The sequence below is a fragment of the Salmo trutta genome, chromosome 15 (genome assembly GCF_901001165.1).
Source record: "Salmo trutta chromosome 15, fSalTru1.1, whole genome shotgun sequence".
In the NCBI taxonomy this organism is placed as follows: domain Eukaryota; kingdom Metazoa; phylum Chordata; class Actinopteri; order Salmoniformes; family Salmonidae; genus Salmo; species Salmo trutta.
Window position 1 is genome coordinate 30,709,731 of NC_042971.1, and position 21,617 is coordinate 30,731,347.

General features: G+C 41.4%; 3 protein-coding genes across 3 annotated transcripts in view; 1 reads left to right on the forward strand and 2 right to left on the reverse strand.

The window, feature by feature from the left end:
- The window catches only part of LOC115148797 (syntaxin-1A), a 43,998-nt gene extending 43,800 nt beyond the window's left edge, over window positions 1–198 (reverse strand). Inside the window, exon 1 of the mRNA XM_029691032.1 lies at window positions 186–198. The gene's annotated coding sequence lies outside the window, so the exon portion shown is untranslated. The remainder of the gene's footprint in view (window positions 1–185) is intronic.
- A 752-nt stretch (window positions 199–950) lies between these two features.
- LOC115148798 (uncharacterized) lies at window positions 951–3,725 on the forward strand. Its single transcript, XM_029691036.1, has one exon. It carries the CDS (start codon window positions 967–969, stop codon window positions 2,143–2,145), a length of 1,179 nt encoding a protein of 392 aa, XP_029546896.1. The 5' UTR covers window positions 951–966; the 3' UTR covers window positions 2,146–3,725.
- Window positions 3,726–5,754: 2,029 nt separating this feature from the next.
- Window positions 5,755–20,775, reverse strand: LOC115148799 (SH2B adapter protein 2). Its single transcript, XM_029691037.1, has 9 exons — window positions 20,431–20,775; window positions 13,233–13,959; window positions 12,842–12,943; window positions 10,498–10,589; window positions 10,136–10,221; window positions 9,897–10,043; window positions 9,607–9,803; window positions 9,053–9,224; window positions 5,755–7,648 (listed from the first exon to the last, which is right to left on the reverse strand). The coding sequence occupies exons 2-9, from the start codon at window positions 13,722–13,724 to the stop codon at window positions 7,326–7,328; spliced, it is 1,611 nt and encodes a 536-aa protein (XP_029546897.1). The 5' UTR covers window positions 13,725–13,959; window positions 20,431–20,775; the 3' UTR covers window positions 5,755–7,325.
- Window positions 20,776–21,617: the final 842 nt, after the last annotated feature.

Here is a 21,617-nt window from a genome sequence, read left to right on the forward strand (position 1 = left end):
ACACATATAGAGAGGAGTCAAAGACTAACAAAGGCGAGAGACAAGATCATCTGCTCAGGGAGAAGTCAAAGACTAGATAGAGAGACAAGAGAGGCCAGAAAGAAAGACCAAAGAGTGAGGGGAGACCTGAGAAAAAGGGGTCAGAGAGAAATATAAGAGAGCGTTTGTCTGTGTCTGTAGTGTACCTGTAGAGCAGTGGAGGCTGCTGAAGGGAGGAAGGCTCATAATGATGGCTGGAACGGAGCAAATGGAATTGCATCAAACACATAGAAACCAGTAGTGGAAAAAGTACCCAATTGTCAAAAAGAAAAATAACTTGATAGAAAATGACTCAAGTAAAAGTGAAAGTCACCCAGTAAAATACTACTTGAGTGTTAGTCTAAAAGTATTTGGTTTTAAATGTACTTAGTATTCAAAGTAGACTAAATGTAATTGCTAAAATATACCTAAGTATTAAAAGTACAATTATAAATCATTTAAAGTGCATTATATTAAGCAAACCAGACGGCACAATTTTGGTGTTTTTTAAATTGATAGATAGCCAGGGGCACACTCCAACACTTCGACATACAAACGAAGCATGTGTGTTAGTGAGTCCGTCAGATCAGAGGCAGTAGAGACGACCAGGGATGTTCGTGTGAATTTGACAGTTTCCCTGTCCTGCTAAGCATAAACAAATGTAACGAGTAGCCTACTTTGGATGTCAGGGAAAATGTACGGAGTAAGAAGTACATTATTTTCTTTAGGAGTGAAATAAAAGTAAAAGTTGTAAAAAATATAAATACAACAGTAAAGTACAGATACCCTACAAACAAAATGTTGCGTAATTACCATGACGTAACGCAGTGATGAGTCTCAAACATGTTTCTCACATTTGATTGGCTACTTTCTGTGCGCTTTCCAAGTACCAAGGTTTTTATTGGCCCGTTGCTGTAACCGGAAATGTTATTATTAGCTCCTTGCAACATGGCGGAGGTCAGACTGAAACTTAGTAATGGAGCCTACAGAATTCTTCAAAACACATATCAACAGTTGCCTCTGAGGATTGAGGGCAACCAAGCTAAAGGCGCAATACAAGCCACAAGCTTGCTGACAGAATATCGGTCTGGCGAAGCTCAAAATGACCATGATAATACAGCCCGGCCCGGCAACTGGACACGGTTGCCGTCTCTCGGAATTCCTGATGAGACTTTAAGAACTGAGAACTCAAGGTCCCTCAGCAGACTCACCGACGGTGGATTTAAGATTGGATTTTGCCACGACCTTATATCAAAATGCGGTGAGGGGGTATTACAGTTTGGTTCTGCATGGAGGAATAACTTGTCAGACAGTGAGGATATAAGAGTACTCGATAGTGCTTCAAGGTGGTTTTATCTCAGTTCACCTCACCTGGCCGACACACAGGTCCATGTTATTGCCTCTAGAGCTTCAAGCTGGATAAGAAATGGTCTCGTGACGGCCACCATAACTCAAACCAGGCGCGAGCAGAGAAGATCTCTGTGTATGGTGCGATTTGCCATCAGAGAGTCGAGCTTTAGTTTGCGGCAGTCTCATGAGCAGTTATTTGTGAGAGCTTATGGCAACGGCAACATGTCTGAGCCCCTATATAAAAGCAGAACGGCATATTATGAAATCCTCGAGGTGTCTCCAACCGCCACGCAAGCTCAGATCAAGACGGCTTACTACAAGCAGTCTTTCGTCTACCACCCAGATAAGAATGCAGGCAGTGAGGAGGCTACGAACCGCTTCTCCGACATCAGCGAGGCCTACAACGTGTTGGGCAACAAGGGGCTGAGGAAGAAATACGACCGAGGCATTCTGAGTCAGGGAGACGTTACTGGAGCGAGCAAACCTTCCGCGAAGGACACCAAGAGCTCCTCATCTCAGCCAACGAGGGAGGCACGCCAGACGTCCGCCTTGGGGATAGACAGCAAGAACATTTTCGACTTTGACAACTTCATCAAATCCCACTATAAATCCCAGCTCCTGAGAGAGGAGGAGCTGCGAGTTAGGAAGGAGGAGATTATGAGGAAGAAAGAGGCCATCAAAGACCAGGAGATGGGCAAGATGATGGAGATGGCTGTGGGAGTGTTGGTCATAATAGCAGTGTCTATTCTGGTCAACTTGAAACGGGGAGGAAATTGATTTTGCAAGCTGACGCTGGACAAGCATAGGAGGGTATTCTTTTCATCCACACTATAGGATTTATATGGGAAGGCTGAGTGCAATGGTAACCTTGTGCCAGCTTGACACACCCTTGATTGGTTTCCATCTGTTCCATTCTTGCTGTATCCAGATGGCCTAATGAAAGCTGTTTTACCTAAGAATATAGGTCAATAATAATACTGTAATAGATGTAATAGATGCTGATGATTGAGTGATTACTGGTGCTTTGGGTTGAGCTGTTCCACAATCACAAGACTGCACTGTACCATGTGTGTGTTTGCATATCGTTCACTAGAAAATATAAATATTTATTTAAAATGGAAATTGTTGGAAGTTTGATGTAGGAAGTGATGCAGTGCGGAACCGAAGCATATTGGTTTAGGCCTATATTGCAGTTTCGATTGATTCTGCAGTGTTGAATGAATTGCAGAACGGTGCAATGGTTAATTAGGCGAACGTTCAATATGGTGCTATGATTCAACTTGGCTTTTAAAAAGTTGTGAAAAGTGAATTTTATGTCATGAGCACAGTTTTAAGTGTGGGAAGTAAGTCGATGATACCTGGTTGCACAAGTCTGGACCTTGGCATCAGATAGCTCCTGATCATGACTCTCAGTTCCATTACATTACACATAAGTCATTGGACGAAGGCGTCTTCTGTAGGGGGAGTTTTGTTAAGATCCCCGCTGCTCGGTCTGAACATTAACACGCATCGCTTCCGATACGGTTTTGGAAGCATAAGGACCTTTCATATCAGCGAGAAATACTTTAAAAAACTAAAAGGTTAAATTGATACACACCTTGATAAGATTAGGGTTCCCACACAGGCATATCTCCATGTTACAGCGCTTGTTTACGGAAAACAGACGGAAGCTATCTATTAGCGCTCTAGCATGCTCTGAACACCTGTGCGTAAGCGTAACTCGGGAAGTGTAGTAGAAGTTTAATTTCGTCGGATGGAGGCACCCATAGATGTATGGATCTGTGCAAAACTGCTATAGGTAAGTATATTTTTTATTTGAAGGATTCTTTCTCACTGATGAAGGATATGGGCCATATGTTTCGAAAACCGTATCGCAAGCCATGATTATTGACGGTTCTAAACGTTGAAACAGTGTCTGAATTGTATTTCACATGAGGCAGTCGTGGGCGAAGCAAATGGTTGGGACCTGTAGGGATAAAGCAGAATGCCGCCTCGAGTTTGAGAGCTAGGTGTCAGCCAGCTGAGCAGCAGTTGTAGCTGGGTGAAAAGGTGCTTTTGAGAAAACGTTTGGTAATTCAGTTTAGATGAGACTCCTGCAACGGACTAGTGCACTGAAGGGCACTAGGTGGGCCACCGTACTGGGCTCCTGTACAGAAATAATAACATGTAACCTAAGATCAGTAAGAGACAAGATAACTTTGTGTACAGTAGATTAGTTGAAATGTGCCTTTAAGATATTTGATGTAAGAACACGTATGGCCAATCTCATGTCATTTTCCCTGCCTCAACACTTTTAATGTATTTAAGATGAATAAATGATTTAAAAAGTGTGCTTATGGAAGCACATGAAAAATAAATGTCACTTGGGTCTTTATTAGCATGCGTCAGTATTGATACAATACTGAATACAAAGAGGGTTAATCATAAGGGTTACAGCAGCACAGGACTTTCCATTGTTGTAGAACCGTACAAAAATGGGTACTACACAGTTCAGAATAATTTGTGTTTATTTACTCTCCTGCAGATGCATCAATTCAGTAAGGCCGGGATGATACGAGTATTGCAATATGGAAAAAATATGGCAAATTAAAACATGAAGCAGACCCTTCTTTTTTTTTTAAAAACCTGCTGTATGTAAAATTTGGTGTGCTATAAGCTTGGGAAATAAATACATGTGACTCTGGATGACAACAATGATGTTTGTTTTGAACATTAGGACTGTTTTCCTAAAGAAGAAATCTGCTTCGTGTTTTGTTTTCTTGCCACGATAATAACGAATATCGCGATACTGGTATCGTCCCGGCCCTACAATTCAGTCTAATAGAGATGCACGTGACCAATGTGAGTCAGACATTTTCAGACTTCAAAATGTAGTCCTATTCATGTTTGATGAACTAATCTACACTACTTTTGAGGTCGCTTTAATGTATATATACAAAATATTATAGTTAGCAAATTTACAGAGGCAGTAGAGTTAGAATTATCCCAACGGCAATGCATTGATGTTCTTGTAAATATACATTTTAAAAGACAGAACTTTAAAGTATGGGGAATAATAATAAGTGTTTGGTTAGTGTAGTGTAGTCTAATATTTTTACCACCAGATGTCTCCTACAGGATCTTAATTGAATTAGAGGGGACAAAATTTATTTAAAGGTCATATGCAGCCATTTTATCTCAATAACCAGGTTTCCAAACTTTTATGTGCGTAAAGTACATGTCAGATCATTTTTTTTAATGAAAGGCCTGATGGAAACAAACATTTTTTTCAGTAAAACTTCCAAATGTCGGCAAAACAAAATACACTAAACAAGGTGAGATCTTTTTGTGTCGTAAAATGAATTATACGAGAAATGTCGTTGGAAATGCTTTTTTGCACAAATATTGATATAATAACCATCATACCGAAGTAAAGTTGGAGTCACGCGATGACATATTGTGTGGTCTTACCACTACGACTCATCGGGAAAGCATGCAGTTTATTAAACTACAGATGAAATAAATTATGAAGAACTTCACAGGGTGGTGAAAGTGTAAGGTGATGAGTTTGATGCTCCTTTCCAATAAATATCTAGGGTCTTATTCTGGTGACATGATAATCGATGCTTGGCTGCCGTAATATTTTTTATATATTTATCACTCTTTTGTCCATATAATCTTATCATGTAAGTTATACGTACACTCTAGTGCACTTGCCAATACCAGAGTGGGCACACTTGCTATATAACGCTATTTTTTTTGTGAGAAAATCATCAGTAGAGTTGAAAATGCGATTGAAACCCTTTTTTTTGGTACATGAGAATTTAACCACAAAATGGATTTTTATGTGCACTACGTCATCACGCACAGGCTTTTATCTGCAACAAGTCAATTTGATGTTAACACCTCTCTGGTGGGAAAATGTGCATATTGTTTTTATGTGGATTTTAAACTATTCACATAAATCTGTCTCCAATTGGATAATTTCTGGGTCAGAATTCAAGTACCATACTATGATTGATTGTTTTCAATTAAAATGGTCAAAAAGAAACAAAAATAGCTTCTTAGGTAAGAGCAATTATTCAAGCAAGAATTTTGCTAGGACTGTCGGAGTGGTCTGAGTGAGAGGCCTAATTGGACAAGCCTGATGGGAGGGGTATGTAACCTGAAAACTAGGTGTTATTTTGGATCTAAACTTGGCACTCCGGTACTGCTTGCCGTGCGGAAGCAGAGAGAGCAGTCTATAACTTGGGGGACTGGAGTAAAAAAAACAACAATTTAATCAATTTTAGAATAAGGCAGTAACGTAACAAAATGTGGAAAAAGTCAAGGAGTCTGACTACTTTCCGTATGCACTGTATATACAACACAGGAAAATCACATTTTTGACTGCACTGGGCCTTTACATTTCTTTTGCATTTGATACAATTTTATTCAGGTAGGTACACCAACATGTCATAGTAGCAAGCACAGCGGCATTTCTGTAAGAATGTTTTTATTACAAATGAATATTGCTCCCTGTTGACTAATGGTAATACTCCATGGGGCCAAGGGATTTATGAAACTCACTAGAGAATCAATTTATTATGGTACAGACATGGGGCCACAGTCTTTTGATCAAAGGGGATGACTGAGATCTGGGAGGGATGAAGAGGAGGTTGAATATAACAGTTCCATCCACTGGGGTGTATCATCCTCTTCTTCCTTGTCATGTGTTAGCTCTGAGATTCCATGACATTGGCAACTACCACAAGTCGTTATCTCAAGTTCACTGCACGTCCCCATCCATTCCTACCCGATTCTGACCAGAGTTAAACGTGCGTAAATGGAACGTTACTTCCTTTTTAGGCACTTTTAGCTCTATGTGTTCTTACCTTGAACTTAAGCATGAGAATAGCATGCTATTCATTCGAGGGGGAGGTCTAAGAAATGGTGTGGCGAGGAAACCATGAATAAGGTTGAGCGATTAGAAATAACAATATTTCCCGATAGAAATAACAGCTTTCTCCATTCACTGTAATGTATAACTTGTTAAGTACTATTGATAAGAGCTAGGTAAATGAGTAATACGTTTGGAGAAGGGGATTGTAAATACACAGCAATTGTTTTAGATGATTTTTCCTTATGATCCCTGGAGACGAATGTGAAACCAGCCATATGGAAGCAAACTGAAAATCACATCAACATGACATGATTTACGGCCTCTTTTCCACAGTGAAATAGGCTATAAATAGCTGTGCCATTAATCAACATTTTAATTGTGCCCTCATAAATTGTATGGATGAAATTTGGAGACCCAAGCTTCTGTAGGTCTGAACCTGCTGAGTTGATGTATGCGCTTTAGAATGTTTTAGAATGTTTAAGCTTACACCTGGGCTTTTCTCCATTTTCTTTTACAATGTGTATCATGTTAAATATTAGCCTCTATCAGGAGCCACTGTCAGTAATACCCAGATACATTTATAAGTGTCACTTTAGTGTTTGTTTTCTTGTAGCTTACATTTGGCATCATTCCATTTCATTCTGTTTACCTTTCTTTACTCTGTCACGTCCGTGTGTTTCCTGAGGGCCGCTAGCATTAGTGGGTCATATTAGGCTAACGTTGTGGAATAATTTGGGACATGTAGCCTATTTGAATCATTATGGGACTCAGACCACACGTAGCAGGTTAAACCTGGAGCCTGGCGCACAGTTCACTACGACTGGACTGTTGTCATACAGTTCCATGATTAGTGAGGATTAGGGTAGATTTATAGGACTTGTTCAACCCCTGTTGTACACTTTTTTTCCACCATCCAATATTTCAGGGATTAAACTTTCAACTTTCAGGATGACTCAAACCACTGTATTGTTTTTATTCATCAATATATTTTGTGCGTAAATGCTCTCCAAACCTGTTCCACCACCTGCAAAATCCATTTGACAAAACAGATATCTGATCCTGATGCTGTCAGAGTCATAGATGACGTCAAGGTTCCTCAGTAGAGAGAGTACTGGTTCTCCACTGCTCTTGTTCTTTGTGCTCCCTCAGTCTCCTGCTGTTCATCAGCTGAGCCACCAGAGGGCGGTAGAAGATGCTCTATGCTGCCACTGCGACTCAGTAAGCCACCACCACCCCCATCCTCTAGTCTGGGGAAGGGAGGCAGGATGCGGGATAGAGCAGGGGAACTGGGGGGGAGAGGAGAGTCCACAGATCCACCAACTGGCTGCAAGACTCCGGGAAAGAATTGTGCCGATTGGTGGAGGCCGTTCCGACAGCCAGGCTCTCTGGTAGGGGTGGACATCCGAGACATACAGAGCTCTGCAAAGAGGAACCCAACGGATACACGAGACATGTTTGAAACACACAGACAAATGCACCATAGATCTAACCTTGTTCGACAATCCTGATCTCGCAAGCTTACATTCTGTTGTGAAACTAAAATAAAACGCAAGTGGTCAGGATGGTGGATCAGGCTACCATAGATCTAGCTTGGAGCACAGCAGCATCAAGTCAGAAATTGCAGTTACAATAATATGATGTTCTATATTCAGGGGGTAATAGTACAAAATAACATCTTAAGATAAAAACAAATCAAGAGGACTGGTTTTAGTGATCCATAGGGAAGGATTTGTGAAGGAGGATATTTCAGTAGAAATCAAAACAGGAGAGACCAAATTAATTCAGAAAGGCTGGCACTAAGAGGGGTTACCAGTGGTGTAAAGTACTTAAGTAGTACTTTAAAGTATTTTTACTGAAGTTGTTTTTGGGGGTATCTGTACTTTACTATTTATAGTTTTGACCACATTTACTTTTACTCCACTACATTCCTAAAGAAAATAATGTACTTTTTACTCCATTCATTTTCCCTGACACCCAAAAGTACTCGTTGCATTTTGACAGGAAAATGGTCCAATTCACACACTTGATCATCCCTACTGCCTCTGATCTGGCGGACTCACTAAACTCAAATGCTTCGTTTGTAAATTATGTCTGAGTGTTGGAGTGTGCCCCTGGCTATCCGTCAATAAAAAAGAAATAAAATTGCGCCGTCTGGTTATAAGGAATTTGAAATGGTTTATACTTTTACTTTTGATACTCATGTACATTTTAGCATTCACTTTTGATACTTAAGTATATTTGAAACAAATACTTTGACTTTTACAGAGGTAGTATTTTACTGGGTGACTTTCACTTTTACTTGAGTCATTTTCTATTAAGGTATAATTACTTTTACTCAAGTATGACAATTGAGTACTGGCCACAGTGAGAGGATTGGCCACATTTGGAGCAGGTGAGGGAAGAGAGAGCAGCACTGAGTAAAGAAGGTAATCCTACAGAGGGAGGAACAGAGAAAAGGGGATTAGGACAACTAAAAGTGCCCTTTGTCTCTTTCGCCTCTCCCTTCCCTTGTGGCGAATCATCAAAAATACATCAGCCTGGAAGAGTGATCCTCAATTCCTTATGCTTGCCTGGTCCAGTGGATCTTTCCTAAAAGACTCCTTTGTCAGCTTGAAACGACTTTTTCTTTGAAAACCCTTTTTTTAGCTTCGATAATGTAAATGCTTGACTGAACACATTTAAGATGAGAGGTTAGATATGGGTCAGGAACCAAGGAATGCAGGGATTGTTTTTGGGCACTAGACATGTTGGACATTATTATCATCATAATAGCCTACATTTTACATATCTCAAACAGTAAGACAGCATTAGTCCACGTGTTACCTGGGCGGCTGCGCTGTGTCTGGACGTAGCATCGCAGCGTGACATCTGCAGCCCCGCGGGACTCCAACGGAATGGGGTGGCAGTGGAAGTGCTGCAGCATGTCCCCCACGCTCTGGAACCACAGGTGGTGCACATGGCACTGGCCCTGAGAGTCCACAGACAGACGCAGGTGCTGTTCACAGGGAGGTAGAGGCATGCTGTTAGGTATTTCTACCATTACCATTGGTTTGCGTTCAACAATGCTAATGCTAAGCTGTAGCTTAGTAAACACACACATCTTGGGTCGTTGCTAGACTACTTTCATGTGTCCATAAGATTAGATACATTTGGGTGAACTAGCAGGGGAATACAAGGGAATCTTTGGGGGAATAATTGTTTTAATGAATCAAGGCCATATGGCCAATACTCAGCAGAGGAAGCATGTGGTTTACATGTGCAGGGCTATGACAAATACAGACAGATTTTGCCCTTGTGACGCAAAGGGGAACCCTGAGTGAATGGGCAGCCGGCCAGATAAAGAGACTAGTTTGGAACCAGGTTGCGTCTGAGTTTACCTTGGCTTTGCCCTGGAAGTTGAAGGTGAGGACGTATTCTCCCAGGCGCGTCTCGCTCTGGCGAATCACAAAGAGCCCATGGCTCCGGGCTCCGCCCACCAACACCAGCTGAGCAGCACTCACTCGAGACAGTGTACCGTGGAACCATGGGTAGCAGGTCAGAGAGGTGTCCATCTCAGAGTGGGGTGTTCCTTCACCTACGGGTGAGAAGCATAATAACCTTTTATCACAATATTGTCGTAGCAAAAAACAGCCTTTCCAGCCTTTCCACATAGAGAGCTGGCCATTACCTGCTCCAGGCCTGTTGGACTCCAGTGACTGGAGGAAGCGTTCTAGGGGGACATGGGTGGGGTGCAAAGGGGAGGCCAACAGGGTCCGAAAGCGGGGCCCTGAGGGGCCACAGGGACCAGCACGGTGCTGAGGGGTCTTGGGTATGTCTGGGTGGACATAGAGAGAGCATGGAGAGAAAGTTACCCTATACAGTCAGATGCTGAGTTACCATTACCAATTAAAGTGAATAAATACTCACTAGCCGTGAGCTCACAGTTACAGGTGGACACCGAGGGGAACTGGCCATGAGGACAAGACGTCAGCTCAATGTCATCTCCACTGTCCCTGCACAGAGAAGACATAAACACATTAAAACGGGATGAGAAGGAACGGGTTTGATTGTTACTGCATAAAATCATCTATATGGGGTACACCTCAATAGTCTTCTGTCAATCTGAAAAGACAGGGTAGATGAAAGCAATATCGTGGTTGCCCACCGGGATTTTGCTTTCACATCAGTGCAGGAACAGAGAGAAGGGAAGGAATCTACTTGCACTTTAGACTTCATTAAGATTCACCCTTAGATCACAGAGAAGCGAGTGTAATGGTATTTTTCTTTACCCCGGGTCTATGCAGTCCTGAATGTCAGCCACCCAGGAGTGTTTCTGAAGGGAGTCTAAAGTCTCCAGGATGTATTCTCCTCCATTCTCCACCTGCAACACAAGCATCGGATTAGGCACAATATTAGCACATTCCAAATCAACTAGACACTTGTGTAGATATGAGAGTATTGGATAGGAGTATAAAGAAACCAAATGATATAGATGGTTAAGTTCTATAATACAGCACAAATGTATCTATCAAACGTAGTTCTTACAGGGCTGAAGGTTACTGACGAATATAAGATCATTTCAATATATACTATATATAGGCCAACCTATAGCTGAGTGAATGTAGCAGAACATATCTTGATGGTACCATATTAGAAACCTGTTTTGGCCTACTGACAAGAGCTTAGCTGAACAATATGGTCTGTGGTTTACCTCAGCCGACTATTTGTCTCTCTGTCAACTGCACCTCTGTATATTTATCACTCACTCTGCACAAAGCATTGACATGGATTACTACAAAAGACGTGTTTGACAAGTGTATACAGAGTGAGGGACTATATTAACTACATAGACACTGTACTCAGCCTGTCATTCACTGTTCGGTTCATTATGCAAATCTGCATCATACAGAGCATTTGGTAACCCTGACTGTTATGTCATAACGCCTACATACAGTTGAAGTCAGAAGTTTACATACACCTTAGCCAAATACATTTAAACTCAGTTTTTCACAATTCCTGACATTTAATCCCAGTAAAAATTCCCTGTTTTAGTTCAGTTAGGATCACCACTTTATTTTAAGAATGTGAAATGTCAGAATAATAGTAGAGATAATGATTTATCTCAGCTTTAATTTATTTCTTCACATTCCCAGTGGGTCAGAAGTTTACATACACTCAATTAGTATTTTGTAGCATTGCCTTTAAATTGTTTAACTTGGGTCAAATGTTTCAGGTAGCCTCCCACAAGCTTCCCACAATAAGTTGGGTGAATTTTGGCCCATTCCTCCTGACAGAGCTGGTATAACTGAGTCAGGTTTGTAGGATTCTTTGCTCGCACACACTTTTTCAGTTCTGCCCACAAATGTTCTACAGGATTGAGGTCAGGGCTTTGTGATGCCCACTCCAATACCTTGACTTTGTTGTCCTTATGCCAATTTGCCACAACTTTGGAAGTATGCTTGGGGTCATTGTCCATCTGGAAGACCCATTTGCGACCAAGCTTTAACTTCCTGACTGATGTCTTGAGATGTTGCTTCAGTATATCCACATCATTGTCCTCCGTCATGATTCCATCTATTTTGTGAAGTGCACCAGTCCCCCCTGCAGCAAAGCACCCCCACAACATGATGCCTCCAACTCCGTGCTTCACGGTTGGGATGGTGTTCTTCGGTATGCAAGCCTCCCCCTTTTTCCTCCAAACACAACGATGGTCATTATGGCCAAACAGTTCTATTTTTGTTTCATCGGACCAGAGGACATTTCTCCAAAAAGTACAATCTTTGTCCCCATGTGCAGTTGCAAACCGTGGTCTTGCTTTTTTATGGCGGTTTTGGAGTGGCTTCTTCCTTGCTGAGCAGCCTTTCAGGTATTGTCGATATAGGACTCGTTTCACTGTGGATATAGAATCTTTTGTACCTGTTTCCTCCAGCATCTTCACAAAGTCCTTTGCTGTTGTTCTGGGATTGATTTGCACTTTTCGTACCAAAGTACGTTCATCTCTAGGAGACAGAACGCGTCTCCTTCCTGAGCTGTATGACGGCTGCGGGGTCCCATGGTGTTTATACTTGCGTACTATTGTTTGTACAGATGAACGTGGTACCTTCAGGCGTTTGGAAATTGCTCCCAAGGATGAACCAGACTTGTGGAGATCTACAATTTGTTTCTGAGGTCTTGGCTGATTTCTTTGGATTTTTCCATGATGTCAAGCAAAGAGGCACTGAGTTTGAAGGTAGGCCTTGAAATACATCCACAGGTACACCTCCAATTGACTCAAATGATGTCAATTAGGCTATCAGAAGCTTCTATAAAGCCATGACATCATTTTCTGGAATTTTCCAAGCTGTTTAAAGGCACAGTCAACTTAGTGTATGTAAACTTCTGACCCACTGGAATTGTGATACAGTAAATTATAAATGAAATTATCTGTCTGTAAACAATTGCTGGAAAAATTACTTTGTGTCATGCACAAAGTAGATGTACTAACCGACTTGCCAAAACTATAGTTTGTTAACAAGACATTTGTGGAGTGGTTGAAAAACAAGTTTTAATGACTCTAACCTAAGTGTATGTGAACTTCCGACTTCAACTGTACACTTGTGATAAAAATGTACTGACATTACAAGTAAAGCTGACCTTGAGGACAAAGGTGTTGTCCCTGTCTGGCATCTCCAGGGGCATGGTGGTCCGCACCTCCATGACGGCTGTCAGAGGAACACTCAATTTGGGCTTGGACGACTGGGTCAGAGAGAAAAGACAAGTTAAAGTTAGCAATGCATCACTGATGGAAATCTATTTTTCACTGGTAGTTTGACCAAAATTCATATAGTTCACTAGTGGCTGACACCTAACTTGAAGTCCTCCTGACTTCAGAGTCTGGAAAGGCTATGTTGATGATGTTGGAACGATGTGTTGATAATGAAGAGGATGTGCTTTTTTAGTGATTGGTTCTGCTTTGTGCCTTTCTCACAGTTTGAGATAACCAATCAAAGCTCTAGCCAACTTCTGCGCGGACCAGGGAACCTACCTTGGGAGGCACATAGAACTCCAGCAGGAAGCCCCCCTCCCCTTCAGTGACCCCTCCTTCTCTCATCCTCCTCAGCAGCAGACGACACTTCTGCCACTGAGCATTGCTGCCCATGCTGTGTGAGTCGTCTGCCACCATGTAACGCAGGGCTCCTTCCCTCTGCACTTCAGCTGGCAGGGGCCTCAGGGCAGCACAGCGGGATCCCCGGGGCATACGCAGCAGGCGGGGACTCCAACACCCTCCCGTATCCCCGTTGAGCCTGCAGCGGGGTTCTGGAGAGGCTCCTCGGCTCCTCTGGAGCATGTCCCGGACCCCGTCCACCACACACAGGCTGACGTTACGTAGGGAGAAGCCCTTCCTGAAGTTGGCCCTGGGGAGGCCCTCAGATAGGTCCTCTGTGCTGCGGGACTGGCCCAGAGTCAGTGTGGAGGGGCCCCTGGGTTTGGGCCGGTGTCGCGGGCTGGGCTTCTGCTTCTCTGGGCTGCCCTCCATCAGAGACCAGGGAGCGGCTGGAGGGCCCAGTGGATCAGAGGAATACTGTAGGTGCAAGCAGGCCTAACAGTCACCCCCTTAGGACAGCAGGCTGTCAGGGGAACTTCCTCAGGTTTGATTGGCTAAGTCAGCTCTGCCCTAAACCACACCCAATAATCCTGAGTACAGAACTGAGAGAGTTCCTCCTCACTCAATCCTGCTCTAAGTCCTCCTCAGTGCATTCGGCTGGTGAGATCTGTGGATAGAGAAGGTCAGAAGAGATGAGGGAGCTGAGTTGTATTTTAGGATAGCCTCAATATTTCATAGTGGATACTCTGGTGTGCTGTTATAGAGACACCTCCATTTTACATCCCCTCCTACCTGATGACGGCCTATCCTAAAATCCTAATCTCAAACAAAAACATGTGACACTCCCTGTCTCATGTGGGAGACTGTAACATGATCCTCATCAATACCCTAACAATGACTGACTACAATCAATACAAGACTGTGTACCGGTCCGATACAAGCCCTGGTTTGAATATCACTTTCAACTGATAGGTTTTTTGCTAAATATAAAATTATGCTTTTTTTGGGAGAAGCAAACTGCAAGTACACCTTATCTGGTTCCTCCTGACCATTTAGACACATGCACCACTGCCCTTTGGCAGTGGGGGCCGGGAAGGGAAATATGCAGCTTCAAAGTTTAATGAAGCTTTGAACAGAGAGAAAAAAGAGATTGGAAAAAAGGATAGGAGGCCCAAGTAGGAGGGAGGCCAGAGTAAGACTACTCCTTAACGCTGACGTTATACTAACATTTGCTGACTTTTTCGAGAAAGAAAATTACCTATTTGCTATTTCACATTGTCTTCAATGAAGGAGGTCCAAGTCTGTAATTGTACACATGCTGTGCTCTCGTCTGCAGCCTAGCAGATAAGCTGCCAAAATGTGAGAAGATTTCTCTCAGGCACAAGGGCAGGGGGTTATCACCTAGCACTGAACAGCCATCCTTTGAAATAAGGGCTCAGCAGGAGAGAAATACATATCTCCTTATCTTAAAGATGATCCATAAATATTAAAGAGGTCCAATTAATGGTATCAGGGCCGGGGCTAGATGGGCTAGACGATCAGGCCTGGGCAGCTGGCCGCCTCACATTGAATCAACGTCTCTACTGATTGGACTTTTATGACGAGCGAAGGGAGATTTCAGCCTAATTATCTTCTAATGGCTGTGCCTGTCACGACGAGATGGTCTTTAAAAAAAAATGGTGACAAACGCTAGTGAGGGGCCCTGTCACCATGGGCAGGAAGAAACTACAACCCCCCCATTGTCACTGCCAACCCTGCACAAAACGACAGTTATCACAGAATTCGTCTGTGTTAGCAGTTTTATTGTCATTCTGGCAGAGATACAGTAATTCACTGGATATGTGTGGTCGCAAACTCAGTACATTATGATGAGTCTGGAGATTCTCCTGTTATTCAAGGATAAGGGATGCTTTTCAATAGTAGATAGAGCTGCAGTCAAACATATTTTATTTAATTATTATGGATGAATAAATAGACCATCCTCCATATCACCCATGTTGATGTTCTTACATTTCGTAGAGTTTTTGTTTGGGTTCATTCCCCCAACTCTCTCTGTGTGTGTGTGTGTGATATTGTCACAGTGAACATCCATCATTATGAGACTGAGGTATGAGTTAGGTTTGATCACTACTTCTATGCTGGTTCCTATGTCTGAATAATGTATGAATACAGTGTCGCCTTCCAGGAAATGTAAATTGTCTGGGGGGAAAAAAACATTATATAGTCACCTGATCAAAGATCCATCATTGGAAGATAACACAGTGAAGTGGAATATTATCAAATTGCAAAATGTTATAACAAAATGCATCGTCTCATTGCTTGAGATGCTCATCAAATGTGTCCTCATTCACTCAAGGCCCTGTTCAAGTACAAGTATCCCACTGGGCACAAACTGGTTGAATCAACGTTGTTTCAACGTAATTTGTCAATGTATTGTGGCGTGGAAAATACATTGGATTTGAAAAAAAGTCATCAACGTAAACTGTTAATTTTGAGGGTGACATTTCTACCCCACGATGATGGCATCATGGTAACCAAATGTCAATTTCAAAAATAACGTCAGATCTTCAATGTTATATCCACTATCTGAATAAAAACAATAGGCTGGGCAGCACCTCCTACAGGAGAATCGATCTACCTACAACGACACTGATCTCCCATTTTAAACAAGCCTTGCTTAGCTATGATAGTTGTCACAGACTATTACCAATGTGCTATCGTGAGAATGATTGTTGAGACAGAGATCTCCACTTAAAAAACGAAATAGATTCACTGTTGCTATCAAAGTCTTTCCAAAAGGGTAGGCTTAATAGTGCAAATTAAATGTGACCATACTTTATCACTCATATATCATCAATGATGCTATTTAGGCCTATATAGCATTTGGAAAGTCATCAACAGCTATTGTTCAAATTCAACCAAGAATTCAACTAAAAATAGACAATACAATTCGCCTAGGGTTTCAAGCTCTGGTTGATTCAAAATGTAATGATACTTATTAACTTAATGGCTTAGTTCCATTCCTTAACTTTTATTTTTGGTTGAGGTGGAGACGTGAATCCAATATAAAATTTGTTAACAAGTTAATAGGCTATTTATCAAATCAAATGTTATTGGTCACATACATACATTTAGCAGATGTTATTGGTCACATACATACATTTAGCAGATGTTATTGGTCACATACATACATTTAGCAGATGTTATTGGTCACATACATACATTTAGCAGATGTTATTGGTCACATACACACATTTAGCAGATGTTATTGGTCACATACATACATTTAACAGATGTTATTGGTCACATACATACATTTAGCAGATGTTATTGCGGGTGTAGCGAAATGCTTGTGTTCCTAGCTCTAACAGGGCAGTAGTATCTAACAGTTCACATTGTATTTTTGTTTTTCAAAAGTGATATTGAATTGTGTTTGGTTGTCAATGCAACCAAATATCAACATTTGAAGGAGATGTATCTTGTGCTTAGATAGTTGGAAATTCAACTAACTTTTGACTGTCTTTTTGAGTAGGTGAATGAATATAGTTTGTAAATCTCATTGATCAATGTCAAAACTTAATATTACCCAATTGTCCACATTGAAATGAGGTGATGTGCCCAGTGGGATGTGATTGAATAAGTGAAAGCAAGGACCACCCAATGCTTTCATCTATCTGTGGTCCCTTAAAGCCAATCAGGAGTCTGTGTTTCAGCCCAACTGCAGCCTCGCCACTTGGTTTGGAACAGAACAAGCTACATTGTCATGGAAGGATTTAGGAGGGATGCATTTTTAAGTCAATTTATACAGTGCCAATAGGGATCGTTTTTTTTGTTTTGTTCTTTTGCGTTGTTTGTTACGTTATTGTGTAACTTTTTACTTTAGTTTATTTGGTAAATACTTTCTTAACTCTTCTTGAACGGCACTGTTGGTTAAGGGCTTGTAAGTAAGCATTTCACGGTAAGGTCTACACTTGTATTCGGCGCATGTGACAAATAAAGTTTGATTTGATGAGTGAGGGTGAGTGACTAGCCAGATATGGCATTTAAAACCATTACTAACAGAAGGATAGTGTGAGAAGCTTAATGTGAGAAGGTTAACTGCCAGGTCCTCACTATATGAGCAACAATCTTCAAATTTATGGCTGGTTAATTGGAATTGGGACCAAGGAAAGCAGCTACATGCGTAGGGAAAAATGGGAATTGGTGTGAATCCCAACCACATTAGTCTCTGGTATGGTTTGATTACTTTTTGTGGAGTTTAAAACTCAATGCGCAACAGATTAAATTAGAATGTAACTAGGTTTCTACCTTATCAGAATTTTTAAAAGTACCAACTTTCTATCTTATTTCTGCATATTTTCTTTTATCACTCAGATTCCCGCTCTGCGTCCACTGATACAGTCCAATGCAGATTCTCTTACCAGTTGGTGTTATTTCCGCTTCAAAAGACAAAGTTAAAGAATCCCATCAACCATTGGCTGCGATGCCAATGGGTCCCTAGATACCATTATGCACATTCCATACACTCTCTCTCTGACCTGAGTTAAGATGGCAGATACCCACACAGCTTACTGAATCTGTACTCATAGGACCTCAGGACAAAAATAGAATTGTTATTCAAACTAACATTTTCACTTCACAGTCAAGAATACATATTCGAATATCTTTTAGATTTTAAACTAGGTGTTTAATATCCACCCAGATCTGAAATGCTCATCTAATACAACTTCCCCTTCCTCTATTTTCGAGGAACTTGACAAGGAATATTGAGTCATTTTCTCCCCAAAAAATCAGCAGAGCACATCTGACATCTCAACATTTAATGAACGTTGTGCCAAACCTGAGAGAGTATATGAGGGCCCAAAGGGACATTGAGCACATGCCTCTCTAACTTCCCTAGTTAGTGTGGAGAAATCCAATGGGCCCCTCAGCTTTACAAACCATGGACATTCTCTATGGGGTGAGTCCAATTTGGCATCAGTGACTTCTGCCCCTACATTTCCTGCACATTTCTAGTGCTGTTTCTGTCATATTTTCAGTGACATTTCTGCTAATGACAGTGAGTCAGAGGCCATTTTCTAGGTTCTTTCATGGCAATTCCTATGGCAGTCCATTACCTATACAGTTCTGGTTGGGAAAAAGATCATTAATTTATGTTATTGAGCAGATGATTTTCATGCCTGCAGCACAGTTTGTGTGTGTGTGTGTGTGTGTGTGTGTGTGTGAATTGAGAGGAGAAACATGATCACTCCTGACCAGCGCCCCCTCTCTTATACAACGTTATGCAGAGACAGGAAGTAACTGTAAGTGGCTCAGACCTCTGACAGCCCTCCACCCACACACAGAAAAGCAGCTGGCCAAACACACACACACACACACACACACACACACACACACACACACACACACACACACACACACACACACACACACACACACACACACACACACACACACACACACACACACACACACAAACATAAATGCCCATACAAATAAGTGAGCATAACCAAACACACACGCATGCAATTTCACTAAGCAAACTAAAACTCCCTCACACACACACAAAACACGTTTTGCACAGAGGACAGAATTAAACAATCATAAACATAACATAACTGCATCACCAAAACACACACAGAGAAATAGAATTTTCAACAGCATCCAATTAGATACATGGCCAATGTGGCTTTGAGGCAGATCCAAAATCCAATTCATGAATGTAACTTAGGCAAACACTGGCCTGAATGAAACAAAAACATTCCACTCAGATCGAGACGACAAGGCTTTCACCAACATCAATGGCAAAGCATACCAAACATGTATTGACTGGTAGATGAAGTTCTCATGCATAATATAACAGTAGAGATATGGAATGTTATGGCTTAACTGTCTCTCATATCATATCATCATGACTCTGACATTTTTGTGTCCCAAAGATAAGAGTTATGAAAAACAAAGGGAAGGAGGGGAATTTTGAACATTCATAGAATTGAAGTGAGTCAATCAGAATGTAGCAACTGAAGTGGAATATCTGGAGTGGGGGTTGAACCAGCGATTCAAATCAAATGTATTTATATAGCCCTTCTTACATCAGCTGATACCTCAAAGTGCTGTACAGAAACCCAGCCTAAAACCCCAGACAGCAAGCAATGCAGGTGTAGAAGCACGGTGGCTAGGAAAAACTCCCTAGAAAGGCCAAAACCTAGGAAGAAACCTAGAGAGGACCCAGTCTCTGAGGAGTGGCCAGTCCTCTTCTGGCTGTGTCGGGTGGAGATTATAACAGTACATGGCCAAGATGTTCAAATGTTCAAAAATGAGGAGCATGATTCTTTGTTAAAACACAACCACACTACCTCCTGTGCCATAAAGACCCAGACCTCTTGGATATCTATGGAATAGGTTGTCTGTTCACACATTTTAAGTGGTGTTATTTATATGCCAAGAAAACAGAATGTATCATGTTCTGCATAAATTCTGTTTTGAATCCTGCCAGAACTTTAAAACATCAGTCCAAAACGAACCATGTTTTAAGGCATAAACCCCTAAGAAATCCTATATGCTTCAGAAAACATTCTTACGGAAAATGCTTATGCCAAATTTTCACACTTTATTTTACTTTTCTGTTTATAAATGATACATGAAGCATTTAGACCATGTAGTGCTTATGAAGACTTTATAAATCGGCCTATAGCCTTTATAAGTAGTGTGACAACGACTGATGGTGGCTATGTAGCGTCATGGATGGATGATGCATAGACCAACACCGATGAGTTCATAGTAAATTCACCGTTTCACATTCAGTTTACTTTCATATATCATTTTAAAAACCTTGTCTATATGATTTTTTCTGTTACATGTCCCACAGTTGAACCCTTGAGGGATTCATAATGCGGTAATAGACGCTTCTGAGCGAGTTCATTTGGGGGAAACACTCGCAATACGAGCGGCACTTCAAAAGCCATACATAAATCAATTGCATTTCCACTGCGAGCTCGAGGACAAAACAGACGCATATTTAATCAAAATTAAATCAGTCACGTTTTAATCGGTAATGTAATTACTACCTACAGTATAGGTTATACCGTTAATTAACTCAGATGGGTAATTATAATTAACTCTATCAATGAACGCTTACCTTATAATCGGCAGTATACTCGCAGCATTGTCTGTCTTTGTCCTCTTATTTAACGAATTACGACAGGTTAGGAAATGGATTATCAGTCACAAAAATATCATTTCTATGGAAGCCTATAGCTACTTCAACGTGTCCCCCTTCCATCAAAAGTGAACAGACACTAGCGCGCGCCGCACAGCGTGGGTAGTCTGATCAAAGCCGCCTTGTTTAAAGGTCCAATGCAGTCATTTTTTTAAATCTCAATATCAAATCATTTCTGGGTAACAGTTAAGTACCCTACTGTGATTGTTTGAAAATAAAATGGTCAAAAAGAAACAAAAATATCTTCATAGCATGAGCAATTTCTCAAACAAGAATTTTGCTAGGACTGTCTGGGAGTGGTCTGAGTGGGGAGGGGAAAACTGAAAACTAGCTGTTATTGGCAGAGAGTTTTGGAACTCTGTTTCCTATTGGTCTGTTGACTAATTTACCACCTAGTGATGTCACCAGGCAGGCCAAAACTCCATCCCACCAAAACAGGCAGAAATGTCAGGTCTTTTCAAACAGCTCTTATACTAAAAGGGCATTATCATAATTTTCACAATATTATTCCATCCTCATAGTGTGGAAATATATATAAAACACAGGAAATCACGTTTTTGACTGTACTGGTCCATTAAAGGAAACAAGATGAAGTTTTGGCTCTAGTCTACATAGCTCAACAAAACCAGAGTTTTAGCCCACTTCGTACTTCCACACAAAAATATACACAAAAATGATTACAGATTGTATGTAAGTATTTGAAACCCCTTACATTACGAGAAAACTAGGCTACATGTAGCCTATATTAGACAGAGCCTACTTACTTGTTTTGGTAAACGCAAAGGAAGACCACTTACACTAGTCTTACATTAGGCACTGTTTCAACTCATAACTCTATTACATTGTCTATAGGCCTTTTCACACTGCTCAATCGAAGTAGGATAAAACAGAGTATTGGCATTACAAAGGAATGTCATGTGAAAGAATGCCACAAGTTGTTAGGCTATTAGCTCTCTAATGGCCTCAGAGACTTTGGGAAAAAGTATTATTAAACACACACACACGCACGCACGCACGCACGCACACACACACAAGTAAATCACAGACACACACAGTGGCTAGGGAAGCAAGCCTTCTTACTGGTGGATAAACAGCATCCCATCCCA